General features: G+C 41.3%; 1 protein-coding gene across 7 annotated transcripts in view; it reads right to left on the reverse strand.

The window, feature by feature from the left end:
• Window positions 1-15613, reverse strand: part of PSME3IP1 (proteasome activator subunit 3 interacting protein 1) — a 31788-nt gene that overhangs the window by 14178 nt on the left and 1997 nt on the right. For 6 of the 7 annotated variants that reach the window (XM_040498093.1, XM_040498096.1, XM_040498099.1 and 3 more), the window contains exons 2-5: window positions 7444-7585; window positions 6810-6908; window positions 6288-6409; window positions 1207-1340 (exon numbers count right to left, since the gene is read on the reverse strand). In XM_040498093.1, the coding sequence (XP_040354027.1) occupies window positions 1207-1340; window positions 6288-6409; window positions 6810-6908; window positions 7444-7570 (482 nt within the window). In that variant the 5' untranslated portion in view covers window positions 7571-7585. Of the gene's footprint in view, window positions 1-1206; window positions 1341-6287; window positions 6410-6809; window positions 6909-7443; window positions 7586-14331; window positions 14354-15613 lie in introns of those variants that run through there. The other variant, XM_040498100.1, reaches the window with a different exon arrangement.

Here is a 15613-nt window from a genome sequence, read left to right on the forward strand (position 1 = left end):
CGATGATCTAATAAAAGGTGATCTAAGGACTAAGGAAAAGAGATGGTTGTAACATCCATTCTGCTAGCAGCAAGACGCTGCTGAGAGGTATCTAACTGCCCACCTAGAGAGCCCTTTCTTGGTGAAGTCCAGTAAAACTGACCCAGGGCCAAATCCTGAAAGACACTGGGCAAGGCACGAAAGCTTATGTGAAAACTGGAAAGGAATAATTTATGGCTCAGGTAATTGGCCCTTTTCAGGTTACTGCTACTCCTCCCCTCCACCGCTAAACCATGACGACATTTTTAGACGTAAGCCATGTCCTAGGAACATCTGCAGCGGATAGATGGTGCACCAAACCACAAGAGTGCATCAATGCGCTCCCTTAAAAACATGTGGCTGGTTGCCTTACTGATTTTCCTAACAGACTGCATTTGAACTTAACATTATTTCGCCCATGGTATGGCTGGTCAAACTGAAATGACCGGATTTAATCACTGGTGCCATTTCAAGATTTAGAAAGGGAGGAGCAAACGTAAGACAGAACTTATCAAAACCTCCAGGCAGTGCTGCCACCCCACATCAGAACCCCAGCCAGGTCTATAATGCGGTCACAGCTTCCAGGGTCTCAAAGGCCACGGTGCCTTTGCAGCAGCTACTCCCGCTGCCCGAAATTTCTCCTCTCCTTCGTCCGTCAAAGCCCTACTTGTTCTATATAATCAACATCTCCCTCTAATGCTTTCCCTACCTTCCCCAACCTGAGCTCACATGCCCTCTCCAGTGAGTTATGTGTTTCCTCCTCCCTGCTCTCATTATACCCTACCCAAATCTTTTCACAGAACTCGCTCCCTCATTTGCCTAGAAATAGAGGCCCAAATATTGAACTCCATACCTCTGTTACTCTGTAACCTTGGACAAATGTTCTCAACCCATCAAACTTGTACTTCATAGACTTGTGTAAAGAGATCATTCCTGGAAAGCACTTAACACAATGCCTGGCACATGACAGGTGCCCAATGAAGAGTAGCTAGCGTTCTGTTGAATGAACAGTCCGAGAGACAAGGGTCAAAGGCTACAGAAGACACCAAATCTGGAGGGGGAGAGAGAGGTAAGGCTACTAAAGAAATATCACCAAGACTTCCGCTTAAGTATTTGCTCAGGCTACCATTACCAGTGGCATTTCAGAGTACACAGAGGGACATTTCAGTTGTGTGAGTGTTGGCTGACCTCTTATGTTTCACAGCTCCTGCCAACAGCTTCGCCTGGGAGAACTTGTTCTTGGTTTCTATGGATTTCAAAGCCACTTTCTTCTCCACCTCCTTCTTGTTTTCTGGAGAAAGTCCAACTTTGTTGAGATTACTGTGTTGTAGGTTAAGGGTCAAACTAAGCAAAAATAAGAGTAATGGCAGGACAGTGGTAAATCAAGAGAAGCCAGACTCGCATAATCCACTAGGACTTCAGCTCTGCCATGTAATGTTTGGCCTACTTATATTCAAAATAATGTCCTCTCCTCTTTATTCTGCCAGGAATATCCAGCTGATTTAAAGAGAGATAGATGAAGGTGACCACAGAGGGAGAAGACCCAATTTAATATACAGAAGCAAACTTTTTCCCTCTGACTCTCAGTGAAAATCTGAGTTACAGTCTGAAAACCTCCCTAAAGATATGGCCAACACCATGCTTGCTGGCAAAAACAAAAATCTTAATATAAATGCAACAGAAAAAAAACGTGGCTTCCCCCCAAATTTTTAAATATTTGCTTTCTTCCCCCAAGGGTAAAATCAAATCTTGCAGAATGTCCTACCACCAATGGCATTCAATCTTGGACACCACAGAGACTAACTCCTACTCTGCTGGTGCAAGACAACATTAGAATCACCTTAAGCCTCGTTAAAATACAAGAGTCCCTCCCCTGTCCCAAACCTACTGAATAAGGACCTCCAGAGGCCCGGGAAACTGTCTTAAATACTTTCTTCAAGGTGATTTTACCCAATGCACATGCAACACAAGAACCAAAATGTCTTTAAAAGCACAACCAGTTCACTTGTAACATCACTTCTTGCAGGCTTGACCTCAATCTCTGGCTGTCAAGCTTTGGCACTTTCTTTTGTTCTCTCTGCCAGCCCCTCCCCGTCCTTCCCTTTCACACTCTCACAAACCATTAGCAATAGATTTGGACTTGGTGCAATTCTTTATTTAAGAGGCAGCGATGCCTTAACGGAACAATAGTGACACCTAGCGACCAAAACATCTAAGAAGCAGGTAATATCAGCCCAAAGCAGAGGGGGTATATGTATATGGCCTTTGAATCCTGGAGAAAACTGGGTATCAGAAATAAGGAAATTCTAATTCTGATCACTCTTCAGGCACTCACTTTCTTACAAGCACCATTTACCTTAAATATTTGCAGTGTTCAATGGAGATTACACAAAACACTCTTATTATTCTGAGTTTCATCAATTTAAGGGTTTCAAAGTCAACATGGAAACTGATTGTACGTTAATATTATGTTTGGCCTTTTATTTTTTTTTTTTTTAATTTTTTTTTTCAACATTTATTTATTTTTGGGACAGAGAGAGACACAGCATGAACAGGGGAGGGGCAGAGAGAGGGAGACACAGAATCGGAAACAGGCTCCAGGCTCTGAGCCATCAGCCCAGAGCCTGATGCGGGGCTCGAACCCACGGACCGCGAGATCGTGACCTGGCTGAAGCCGGACGCTTAACCGACTGCGCCACCCAGGCGCCCCTGTTTGGCCTTTTAGAATAAAAAAGAATCAGATTTCATCTTTCTAGTACCAAATGCCAAAAACCACCAGCATGATGACTTTTACCTGCAACTCCTTCATTAAGGGATAAATTCTTTTGAGAGACAGAGAGAGAGAGAGAGAGAGAGACAGTGTGTGAGTGGGACAGGCAAAGAGGGAGACACAGAATTTGAAGCAGGCTCCAGGCTCTAAGCTGTCAGCACAGAGTCCGACGTGGGGCTCGAACGCACGGACCGTGAGATCATGACCTGAGCCGAAGTCAGATGCTCCACTGACTGAGCCACCCAGGCACCAAGGGATAAACTCTTAAGAGAAAACTCTTAATATTGAAAAATAAAAATGGAAAAACTTAACAAAACACACATATTTATAATACTAGGACACAGACAAAAAACACTTCACTTTTTATTCCTTTAAAGTGAAGAAAAACTGGGGCGCCTGGGTAGCTCAGTCGGTTTGAGTGTCCAACTCTTGATTTCGGTTCAGGTCATGATCTCACTCATGATCACGGGACTGAGCCCCACGTGGGCCTCCAAGCTGAGCGTGGAACCTGCTTGGGATTCTCTCTCTCCCCCTCAGTCCCTCTCCCCAGCTCATGCTCTTTGTCTCTAAAATAAAAAAATTTTAAAAATAGGTGAAAAAAAATGCTGCAACCTTTTTTTTGGGGGGTGGGGTAGAGAATAATATTACTTTTGATCCAGAGCCAAAGCATAAGCCATTTTTCCCCTTAAGTTCCTCTCTCCCTAAAATGCTCTATATACACAAGCACACCTCAAAAATCTCAAGGAATTCATTAAATGAGGCATTTTTTTTAATTACATGCTTTTTAACACATATAATATCGCTAAATACTGGTTTAATCGGAAGAAAACAAAAGTTCTATTGTTTATATGGCACAAACCACAGTTTATCATCTTTACAAGTATCACATTATAAAATGTCTCCTATTATAACAATCAAGCAAAGTCAAGAATCTGCTCCTGACTTAGAGCTTCAATAAACAAATGTCTAATCCTTCAGTTCCTATCTCAACATGTCTCTGACTGCATGCATGCCAGGGATCCGTGCATTACAGATCAGTGGGTTGGAAGGCTTGCTTTTCTACAGTTTTTCTAGACAGTTGGAACTTACCAAGTTTCCAACAAAAGCCACTACCCGTGGGGCCTCTCCAGTGTTGTCCTGTAATGTTAGCAGGGCAGGAAAGTTTCTTTTTGCCTTACTGCTGCCCTGTTCATTCTTCCCTTTGAACTGAAACCTGGAAGGCTTTGCACACTCATGCCAAACCAACACCACGCTCCAGAATGTTGCCTTGGGAGATGTTCTATGTCTTATTTGCTAGCCTACCAAATTAAGCACATAAAACAAGACATAATTCTAATGATCACTGTAACTGATGTACTTCCTTAGAGGAAAAAAGGCTGGTGCGTGACACAATGCAGTATGTACCACATCTGCCCATCTCTACAAACATGCACAGTATTCTTCTGGAGTCGCCAGGGAAGGCAGTGGAGGAGGGGAGCGCCAGAAGGGCCAGCTTCAATCCTACAGTTGGGATTGAGGTGTGACTCTCCATCATCTCCGATCTTATTTTTTTTTTTTCAACGTTTATTTATTTTTGGGACAGAGAGAGACAGAGCATGAACGGGGGAGGGGCAGAGAGAGAGAGGGAGACACAGAATCGGAAACAGGCTCCAGGCTCCGAGCCATCAGCCCAGAGCCCGACGCGGGGCTCGAACTCATGGACCGCGAGATCGTGACCTGGCTGAAGTCAGACGCTTAACTGACTGCGCCACCCAGGCGCCCCTCATCTCCGATCTTAAATGTTACACCAGAATCCCACTAGGAAAACCGGGACTGGAAGCCAGGGCTCTCACCACCAGTTCACAGTGGGTTTCACGGCACCAAGCTGCCACCTTATCTCAATTGTTGTCAGTCACCTTGATTTCAGCCAAATCCCTGGGAATCAGTCCACATTTGCTCCTACACAGCTCTTTAACGGAACCTACTGCACATTCCCTGCAAAAAAAACCAACTAGCACATACACACAGCCGTATCACTAACTTTAGAGGTAAAGCCTGCTCAATCACACCAGTGGGGTTATTCAATTTATAAGCTTGAAATATTCAAATAAGTCTTCTCATAGGAAAAAAGCTAGGGTGGCTCTCCTGTGAGTCATTCATTAATTTGTTCACACATACACTGAGAACCTACATGCCAGGAACCAGGGAAATCAGTGGTGACCAAATCTTTATTCTTATGGATCTTTATATTCCAGCAGTAAGAGAGGCACAGAAACTAAGAAGCAAATTAAATTAAGATTTTCTTAATTTTCTTACGAGAATTACTGTTAAAAAGTGACATCATACACACTGATGTGCTTTGGTGAAATTTTAGAGGGGGTGTGGAGGGAAGAGGGTCTCTATGAGGGAGACGAGAGCTGAGACCCAAGTGCCATGAAATGCCAGCCCTGTAAAATCTGAAGACAGAACATTCCAGGCTGAAAAACAACAAACACAAAGGCCTTGAAATGGAATCACAAAGCTCAGCCTGAGAGGAACATAAAGGAGGCCAGCAGGCTGGAGTGTAGTGAACACGAGGAAGCAGTTCAAGACGCAACAGGAAGATGGGTTGGCCTAAATCATGCAGGGCCTGGTAAGAACGCAGATTTTTAAGCCTAAAGGCCACAGGAAGCCACTAGTGTTTCAAACAGGAAAGTGACAGGATTTCATGTATGTTTTTAAATGTTCTTTTTGACCAAAGTGAGAATGGATTGTTGCAGATGAGAGCAGAAGCAGAGACTAATTTGGTGGTCACAGTGGTCCTGAGAAGCACAGAGAGTCGAACTGCACAGAGGTGGAGTCCATTTTGGAAAGTTTTTGGGCCAGGCCCGTGTGGGCACGGAAACACCGTTACGGAGATCTGAAAGAGCAGAAAAAGAAGAGATCGGGGGGCGAGGGCAGTGTGAGGAGTGGAGAGTAGGGGTGGTGAGGCACAGAACTGAGAATTCTGACTCAGCCAAGTTACACGTGGGATGCCTATTGACACATGCAGGGGATGACAAAAAGGCAACACTGAGCCAAAGCGAGGTCATCTTTGTTGTCTTCTCAGTTTTCCCCTCTGTGGAAACAGAACAGGCTACACCTCTAGGGAAGATCTTAAGGAGGACACAGGAGAGTCGCTAAACATTTCCTTTTGAAACTCAGAAGCCAATTTCTCCCCTGGATGAGTTTACTGCAGCGCCCATCTGTTTCAGAGTCTAATCCCACAAGGCAAAAATACTCTGGTACTGACTATTAGGATTTAGGCCTTTAGTTAATCCTAAAGGATCTGGACTTTTGATTGCAACAGACTCTTGCATGCGACCTAACTCCATAAATCACTGCCAGTTATTCAGTCACAGGAATGTCAGTGTTGAAAGGGAACTCAGAGGTCACGAGGTAGAAAACCTTATTCTCATTCTATTTGTGAAGAAACTTAAATCCACAGACGTTGACGAGGAAACAGACACCATACAGATTTGTCTCAAGGTACAAAGGATATTCTGTATTCCTTCAGTTCTTTCAGTTCTTCTTCTCTTCGTTGCTTTTCTAGTAGTTCCTGCTGCCGGGAAACCTCGTCGAGGAAGTTAGTCTCATCTTCGTCTAAGCCTCTTACCATGTTTTCTGAGGAAATAAATGAACAAGGAACACTTAGCAGGCTAAAGGGAAAACAGAGTCAAATAAGATTTTTCCTTCTCCTTATTTTTAATAAGCAGCAGATCCTTTAGAGGATTAGAAGAAAGAATTTGTAAACACCTCGCTTCTGGAGAGGGAACACAGCATAAAATCAAGGCATTTCTTCCATTACTAGACATTAGCACAGAATTAAAATGGGTATCTTGAGCTCAAAACAAAAATGTTCAATGTGGTCTGGAAGGCAGCAAGCTATCTCTTTTCCACCAAATGAACATCTAGAGACTAGATAATCAAGACAGTTCCGTGCCTAGTTAGACAAAGTGTTGCATGAGGCAAAAGTGCACCAAAAAGGCTGTGCGGAGTGTGCTGGACTGTTTCTGAAGCTTACTGAATTTGAACTGCTCCTCATACTCCTGCTGCTTCCTGTCTTTCTGTTCCTGTAGCCTTTCATACAGAGACCGAGGGTCATAAACCTCCTCTGGACATTCTGAAAGAAAGGGGGAGGGAAAGAAAGAGAGGGGGGAGAAAAGGTACATACTTTAGAATTGTTCACATTATTTTGGAATCACAAAGGATTTCAAAGATAAAGTCAAGTCTCTGCATGATCTGAGGGCAAGGATAACACAAAAATAGCACAAAGTCCACAGCTTCCCTCTGGACCTGAGAGAGGGGCCGGCAGTTCTCAAAGGCAACCACCAACGGCAAGAGGACCCACGGCCGAGACAGTTAACTGGAAGAGGGGCCAGCCCAACCCCCACAGAGCGGCAGCATTCTCAGTTGTTCAGATCCTGCATCCCCCTGTAAAGATGGAACAGACTTGCAGAATCTTCTAGAAGGCAGGATGGTGGCATGGACAATGCATACTGTGCTTCTGCTCCCGCCACGGGGGCCTTGCATTGGCTCCTGCCCCACTCTGAGTCTCAATCCCCCTACTCTAAAGTGAGGACGTTAGTGCCTCCTCTGAGGAATGCTGTGAAGATTAGAGATCGTTACGTTGAATACCGAACTGTAAGCCCACATACCTTCTGGATCTTCAGGTTTTCGAACTTTCTCCCATTCTTCTTGCCTCCTTTTGCGCCGTTCATCTAGTTCTGCCTCGGACACAAACCTCTTTTTGATAACAAGATTACCATCATCCCCTCCATCCATAATGGAACAACTGGTCTACAAAAAACATATGAAACATTTCAAGTGAGAACTGCAATTTAAATTCTAAGGTGAAACAAGGAGATTTAGCTCTGTCTCACCTAGCAACAGATTATAGATCACTGATGGAAGCACATGATTACATTTTTCCTACTGTATCAGGCAGTTTTATTCACATTTATGTTATCTACGAAGTCAGCGAGAGGACCTGGACTAATTCTTATTACCTGCTGTAATTACACGGAAGTCTTACACTGCAGATATTTCTTGGTCCCTCTAATCTAAACCAATTGGCTTCCTGGGCACCCTAACTTTTTCCCCAGTTTTCAACCTCTTTTATTTCGGTGACATCTGACATTGTTCCTTCTTGAAATACCTGTTTCAGGGACATTCCACTACCTCCATTTGCGTTATTGTTTCCAAGTAGGTTCAGAATGGAGAAACTCAGGTATTCAAGGAGCCCTGGAAACAAAGTCTAGTTTGTACAACAGGGAAGGGATGTGCCTAGAGGCACACAAGCCCCAAATGGAGAAAGTGAGACGAGAACCCAGATCTCCTAACTTCAGGTTTAATGTGCTGTGTGCCACACTGAGTGGGGTTCAGGTCTTTCCTGACCTTCCTTCCTGTAAGCTACAGATCTATGCCCCTAAAGAGTCTATCTTCAATCCTTCCCTTTTCTCACTCCCACAATGACCTCGCCCACTTTATGAATATCTTGATGTACAAGATTCCCAAATCCCAAATCCATATACCTCTACCTGAGCCTCTCTTCGGAAGGAAGGGACAAAGAAATATAGAGGAGTGTGCATTACTCCTTTTAAGCCTTTCTGCTTTTCTTTGCTAGTTTCTTTCTTTCTGTTCTTTCTTTCTTTCTTTCTTTCTGAAGAACCGTGGAATAACTCTCTACTCAGACATGTTGTATTATTCACAGAATTACACCCTAACAAGGAAGCAGATATTCTGCACTACTAAGACATCAACTCAATGTCCATTCCAAGATGATCCCGAATAACAAATGTAAGTCTCTACTGATAGCACAAAAATAAAGAAGCTGCCATTTATTGAACTCTTACCATGCACCAAATACATTTTTATGTATATTATCTCATTTATGCTTCCATTGACCCTATGAGAAATACTCTCTCCTCACAGATGAAGAAATGGAAGCCCAGGGAAGTTAGGTCACTCGTCCAAGGCGATAAAAGGTGGTGAATGGTAGAGCCGGTTTGACATCAAAAATTCATACTCTTACCCACTTCACCATCCCCTTCCCCAGAAACCTGGGATCCTGGTTAAAAAGAAGGACATGTCAATTTCAGTGTTCTTCCTGTACCAAATTCCAGGCTGAAACTGTTCATGTAAATATTTTAATAAAGATGAAAATGGAAGGTAAGAAAACAAATCCAAACATTCTTAACAAGAGACCAGTTTCAGCCTAAATCCTACTGTAGCTGAATTTTAGTTCAATATAACAACCATGAGAGAGAATTTTGAAATTTACTAGAAAGAAAACCAAATCAATTGGCAGAAGCTACTGTTCCCACCTAAAACCCACCACCTGCACACTTGTGATTTACCCTCAATGTCTCCAGCCAAAGGACTGTTACAGACACAGAATTATTCAGTCTCTGTTGACCATGCCAAAAATTTCTCAAGTTCTGCAGAATAACATCTTAGGAAACATGAGCCGACATATTCTTAAATGTCTTAAATTAGGACTCTAATGAATGGGAGAGATACACTGGATTCTCGATGTCCCCCCTTTCTTATCCTATTTGATGGCTGCGGCTCTCCTCTCTCACCCTAAATTGGCCACCTGGTTTCTTCACCTCACCCTTATTTCCTGGTAAATAATTCAGAGTGGCTCGGGTCCTTATGTCACACCTAACAGGATTCTCCACCCAACATACGAATCCACCATACATACCCAGGAGATTTTCATCCAACCCACACTCTAAAACTTCAACAGGGACCAATGCACTCATTCCCAGGCAGCTGACTCCCTCTCTGAGTAGATTTGACTGGTAGGATCGTTCTTCCTTAAACCAAACTGCAATCTGTCTCCCTATAAATTCCACACTCAGGTTTAATCCACTGGGACTACAGAAAAGGAGCCAAATCCTTTTTACAACATGACAATGCTTCCACTGTTTGAGGACAACTCCCACGGTCCTCCTAATCTGTCACTTTTCTGGACCAAACATCCCTAGTTCTTTTAATCTTATGAAGCAGAGAAAAATAATAGTTTCTCAAAGCAGTACACTTATCAGATTGCATAGGATTTCAACCTGGGAAATAAATATTAGGATGTGGCAATGCCCTGGCATTCCTACTGAATGCATCTCTCCACTCTCATTGTACGTTTTAAAAAAGGAAAGAAAATAACATATTAATACTGAAAAAAAGTGTTCCAATAGGCAAAAACAAAACAAAACAAAAGCTAGACTCGCAAATGGTTCCATCTAAATGAGAATTCAGTCTCTAAGATTTATTCTTATAAATCAAAATTAAGAAAGTAAAATCATTAATTTTCACAGCTTGTTGCATTTTTGGAAAAGGAGAACCTGTCTTCACTTAAACTTTAACCAAGATCCCTGAACTCAAGGGACAAAGCCTTCAAGATACATGTGTTAAAAGATTTGAATTTGAAACAGAAACTAGAGAATCTTCCAACACTTCTCTCTGGGGAAAAGACAAACTTATAGGATTCCAAGAAATCCTTATTCTCTTTCTCATCAATCTTTTTTCACTTAAGTGTTAGAATTCAACTTCTACCCAAAGGGTTGAGTCTGTGCCATTCACCATCTTTCACACCACAAGGACAAAACCAGGAACCGGAGATGGTTACCAAAACTCAAAGAAGATGAAGCAGCACGTTGAAAAAGGGAAATTTAAAGACAATGGCTTCAGAATTTGACAGAGAAACTACTGCTCTCAATGGGATGGTTTCCTGAAAACAGAGTCAAAACGAATGAACACTTAAAAAAGCCTGCTCTTTAAAGCTAATATTATAGTCCTGATATTCCCTTGTCTCAAAATAAATTTTAAAAAGCTAGATGGCCACACCTAATTATAATGAATTTCTGAGCATTAAAGGGATACAACTAAAGCACAGATTGCTCTATCCTTTCTAGCCTTTCTACATCTTCCGCGTGTCCTCATTCCCTGGCACTTCAACCATCATTCCCTCCTTGCCTTCAACCTTGCCAGTGGCCCTCCTGGCTACTGGTCATCTTCCTATGTTAGGAGAGGTCAAAGATAGGGACAGAAAATGCTCATGAACAAGTGGCCATACTCCTGAGTATTCAGATAATGGTCAGGATATTCCCTCTCCAGAAATACTCAGATTTTTTCAGGATTCAAAACTTCACTGTCAATACATACCGCCAAGAAGCAAGCTTAACTTCACACACCTTTCACCACAACTTGATCGAAGTTCCCCACTAGAAAACAAGTACCTTCTGTACCAGTCTCCTTACACAAGGCAGCACAGGTAACGATAAAGACTTTACACTCTGTCTGAAATCGAGACCTCAGTTCTGCCAGTTACAAGCTGTATGCCCTGGGCAAGTCACTTAAGTGCTCAGAGTCTTGGTTTCCTCATCCACAGGTTGCACTCACCAGTGGGGATTAAAATAGTCCTGCACAACAGAGAGTTTCTGTGAGGATAAACAAGGTAATTCGTGCAAAGCACTTAGCACACTGTTTGACACATGCCTAAAAAATGCTTTGAAAGGTCTGCCATTACTACAAAGCACTACGTTAAGCTCTGGACTGATTATAGGAGAGAAATACTGTCTGTACTCAAGGAGTGGGGAAGACACAGATCATTCACGTGAACAAAGGGATTACATCAAACAGAGAAATTAGGAAAAACTTACATGTATATATAATTTGGTAATTCTATATTTTCCCTTTAGTTGGGTTCTCCATTTTACTCTTTTATTAGGTTAATTTAAATAAACTTGACATTGTGCTTCCACTAGTCCAGCCAGATTCTATGAGGTGCATAGAAGAAATAAACTTTAAAAGAGTTAGTACCCTTAAGCTAGTTAATACCAGATAATAGTGTATATAATGAATTACTACAATGAATGGTACAAGTAAGGGGCAACAATGAAGGGCATAAATACGGATCAATCTAGTTTCCCTGGCTGAAAACCTGGACATGAACCTTTTCCCTCACTGCCTTACATCTCACCAGTCACCAAGTCTGGTGTTGCTACCTCATAATGACCTCTTTTTTATCCATCTTTCCTTTTTTTCAAGAGGAGAGTCCTTTCTTTCTTTTTTTTTTTTTTAGTTTATTTATTTGTTTTGAGAAAGAGAGAGCTGGGGAGGGGCAGAGGGAGGGAGAATGAATCTCAAGCAGGCTCCGCACCCCCAGCACAGAGCCCGACACCGGGCTTGAACCCATGAACCGTAAGACCATGACCTGAACCGCAATCAGGAATCAGAAGCTCAACTGACTGAGCCACCCCGGCCTCCTGAGTCCTTTCCTTTCTAATGTCTTCTTTTCAGGACCTCATCCCGGCAAGGGCTACTGCAATAGCCTTCCACTAGTCTCCCTGTTTCTACATCCACCCCTACTCGAGCCGTTTCTAACTCTAACACTACCCCAGCACTTACCCACTGTGTTTTACTGTTTGTGACTGTTCCAACGGCTCTTTGTATTCGTAGTGCTTCTTAGCACAGTGTCTGGCATATATTAGGCAGATAATAATAAATACTTATTGAATAAACCAACCATGAAGAGGATTTCAAGAATTTAAGCAGGGAAGAATGATCTCACATGAATATTCCAAGGTAATGTCCACATGAGTTACAGAAAATAGATGTTATGGAAGTATTTGCTCAAGCTCCTATGTCTCACAGGGAATTCTATTCAAACACAAAATTTGGGTGGCCAGAAACACACGACCAAAAATTAAATTGCTTTCCTATATTACATAATTGATATGTTCTTCAAGAATAACTCACTACTTTCCTTTAATTTCAACTGACTGAAAAATGCTGTTACACTGAAGAAAAAGTATTTCCCACAGAAAGCATTTTTCTTTGAAGAGTTCAATTTTCATTGGTTGTTTATTCTGCAAAAGAAGGTGATGAGAACCTGGAGCTCATTCACCTCCTTCTGGAAGTAAGCAAGAACTGGAAAATAAACTGTTTATTTCTAAATCCTACTGCCCTGCTAAATTTCCACAAGTCTCTTATTTTTCCCCTTTGCTAGAATAATTAAAAACAAAACACAAACAAAGCCCAGGGGCCTGGGACCGAACTATAAAGATTCATGTAGGAATGAAGAGTATTTACAACAGGAATATTCGTTTTCTTCAGTGTATTTAATTTTAGAAAGAATAAGTGCTGTCAACTTTCCTTTACTCACATTGCTTTTTTCCCCCGTAAGATGATTCAAGTTTAATTATCAAACTAAACATTGCATTACCTTAAAAAGGATTAAGTTCTTCAAACAGGGAATTCATGGAAAACCAAAACCATACCAAAATCACTTTGTCCAAAATTAAAAGTTACAAACTGACACTTAATAGTTTTCAAATTTGCTTGACAGCCAAAAAAACACAAAGTTCTTATATATCAGGCCAAAGTAACTGTTAAACATAGCACTTCTGTGTTTGTACTGGAGACTGTGGTATTTAATTTCCAGGTTGGAGGGACAAAATGGGCCCGGTGACACCACATGCTATACAAGATATAAAACTTCCACTGCTGCTGCCCCCAAAGTAATTCCTACTGCTGACTTGAAAAACTATTCCATTTAGCTAGTGCCATGATACAAGTTAATGAGATCTGGTTTCCTATGGAATTGAATTTTGTGATGGCAGACTACTTAAGTGTTTACATCACTGGCCACTACACCTTCCTAATTCTAACATTAGACTGTAGTGTAAAAATACACCAGGGGGAATCAGATTTCTTTGTTATGGTGTTCTGAGGCTTCTCTTTGGGAAGCAAAAACAATAGGCCAATCCACTTTCCTTTCGCCAGTAAATATACTTAAGTCCTGCTCTTCCAACATTTTTACCCTGATGTTCAAGTCACATGGGATTTCAAAATGCAGGACAGCAATTAAGAGGAATTTGCCATCTGGCAAACTCAACTGTATTCCAAATAGATAGCTTTCTGGCCAGAAGTCACTTCTACCAAGCCACAGTAATTCAGATCAAGATGACTTTCCCTATACATTATAAAACTTCAGAGCACAACTTCTAACAGAGAACAAGATGAGCGTTTGTTACCAAAGTAATCCTCAATCTAACATTAAGCCTTATTTAATGCACTCCAGTAGCAAAGGAGACTAAAGGAATCTAAAAATCAGGGTACAGCATACGCAATTTTATTCATATTTAAAATGTTTATTATAAAGAGCAATTGTCACAATCTTCTGGTTGTCCAGGCATCTAAAAAAACACATGCAATAAAAAAAAATTTTTTTTAAGCAAACGTATATATACATTTATCTTTTCATAGCACAAGAACAGTCTATCATATGTGCTTTTACCTTGAATTCATCTATATGCACTGAAAAGAAAAAGAGATCTTAAAATATTGATTTCTTTGACTGATCATCAGTTCCTTAGTTCATGTGTGCCTCTCAGAGTATAATCACTTTCCTCACTATGTATGATTCTAATATTAGCTGTATTTTTTATACATTGTGACTCCTAAATGCCAACCAACTAGTTCATCTGGGGTTCAAAGGAAGATAAACTTTGCATTACACAAACCATACAAGGCCAACTAACCCATTCAGTGGTATTGTTGAAGTAAATCTTTACAGGGGACCTACTGTGTGCAAGGCACAGAGTGCTCAGTGCTGAAATGGCACTCTACAATTTAGCAAATGAAGAAGTTGCATTCAGTAAAAGAGATAAGGTTGGCATAAGCAATTTTAGGAGAAGAATGAGGTTAAATGCTACAAGAGAATAAATAGAAGCTAAGCACTGTGGAGTTCAGAAAAGGAAGACTAAAAAAAAGTATCAGGGAAACTTCATGTTGACAGCAGCTGTGACACTACATAGGGAAAAGTGGTGGAAGTTTAAGGTATACGGAGAAAGATCTTTAAGATTGCCTGAAATCACAAATTTCACATTCCAAAATCAACATGAAAGGGGGCTTTCATTTCCAGAAATAGTGGGCTAGGTAATAAAGACCAATCCTCTACCTCTATGACTAAACAAACAAAAAACTGGAAGAAATTTTTTAAATGATTCTTAAACAGAAAACCTAACAAGGCAGTAAAAAAAACAAACAAAAAAAAACCAAACAAACAAAAAAGGCCCAAAGCCAAGAAAGGTGAAAGAAAATCAGAAATTAAACCCAACATTCAAACTGGTTTTCATCCTGAGGATTTCTCTGTCCTTGACCTTGAAAACTGCTGTTTTGATGCACTTACGAAGCAACAGAAACAAAAGTCAAAGCCAGGAGTCCACAAAAGGTGCAGAGTCTGATAACCAACTTCTTCATCTTAACCTAGTGTCCCAAAGAACTATACCATTAAGATAAAGGTGGGGGCGCCTGGGTGGCTCAGTCTGTTAAGTGTACGACTCGTGATTTCGGCTCAGGTCATGATCTTAGGTTAGTGAGTTTGAGACCCGCGTCAGTGCAGAGCCCTCTTGGGCTTCTGTCTGTCTCTGTCTCTCAAAAATAAACAAATTTTTTAAAAAGGTAAAGGTGAACTGGGAGGAAAAACAGCAGCAATAATGAGCAAAAGAAACAGACTCAAAGGGAACTGACAGTGGAATTAACACATATAGATTATAAAACAATGCTTACTGCGTTGAAAGAAACAAAAACCAAGCCTCTAAATTAACAGCAGACTGTGAAACAATGGCATGGCACATTTGAAAAAGGATGAAATAGAACCTCAGGAACTAAAAAACACAATAACTGAATTTAAGATGTCAATGGAAGGGTGTAATAACAGATTAGAAATAACTTGAGAATTAATGAAGAAAACATTATCCAGGATGTAGTACGGAAAAATAAAAGAGTAAGAGGCATAGACAATAAAGTGAAAGGATCTGT

The sequence above is a fragment of the Herpailurus yagouaroundi genome, unplaced genomic scaffold (genome assembly GCF_014898765.1).
Source record: "Herpailurus yagouaroundi ecotype Mexico unplaced genomic scaffold, PumYag 190, whole genome shotgun sequence".
Taxonomy (NCBI): Eukaryota; Metazoa; Chordata; class Mammalia; order Carnivora; family Felidae; genus Herpailurus; species Herpailurus yagouaroundi.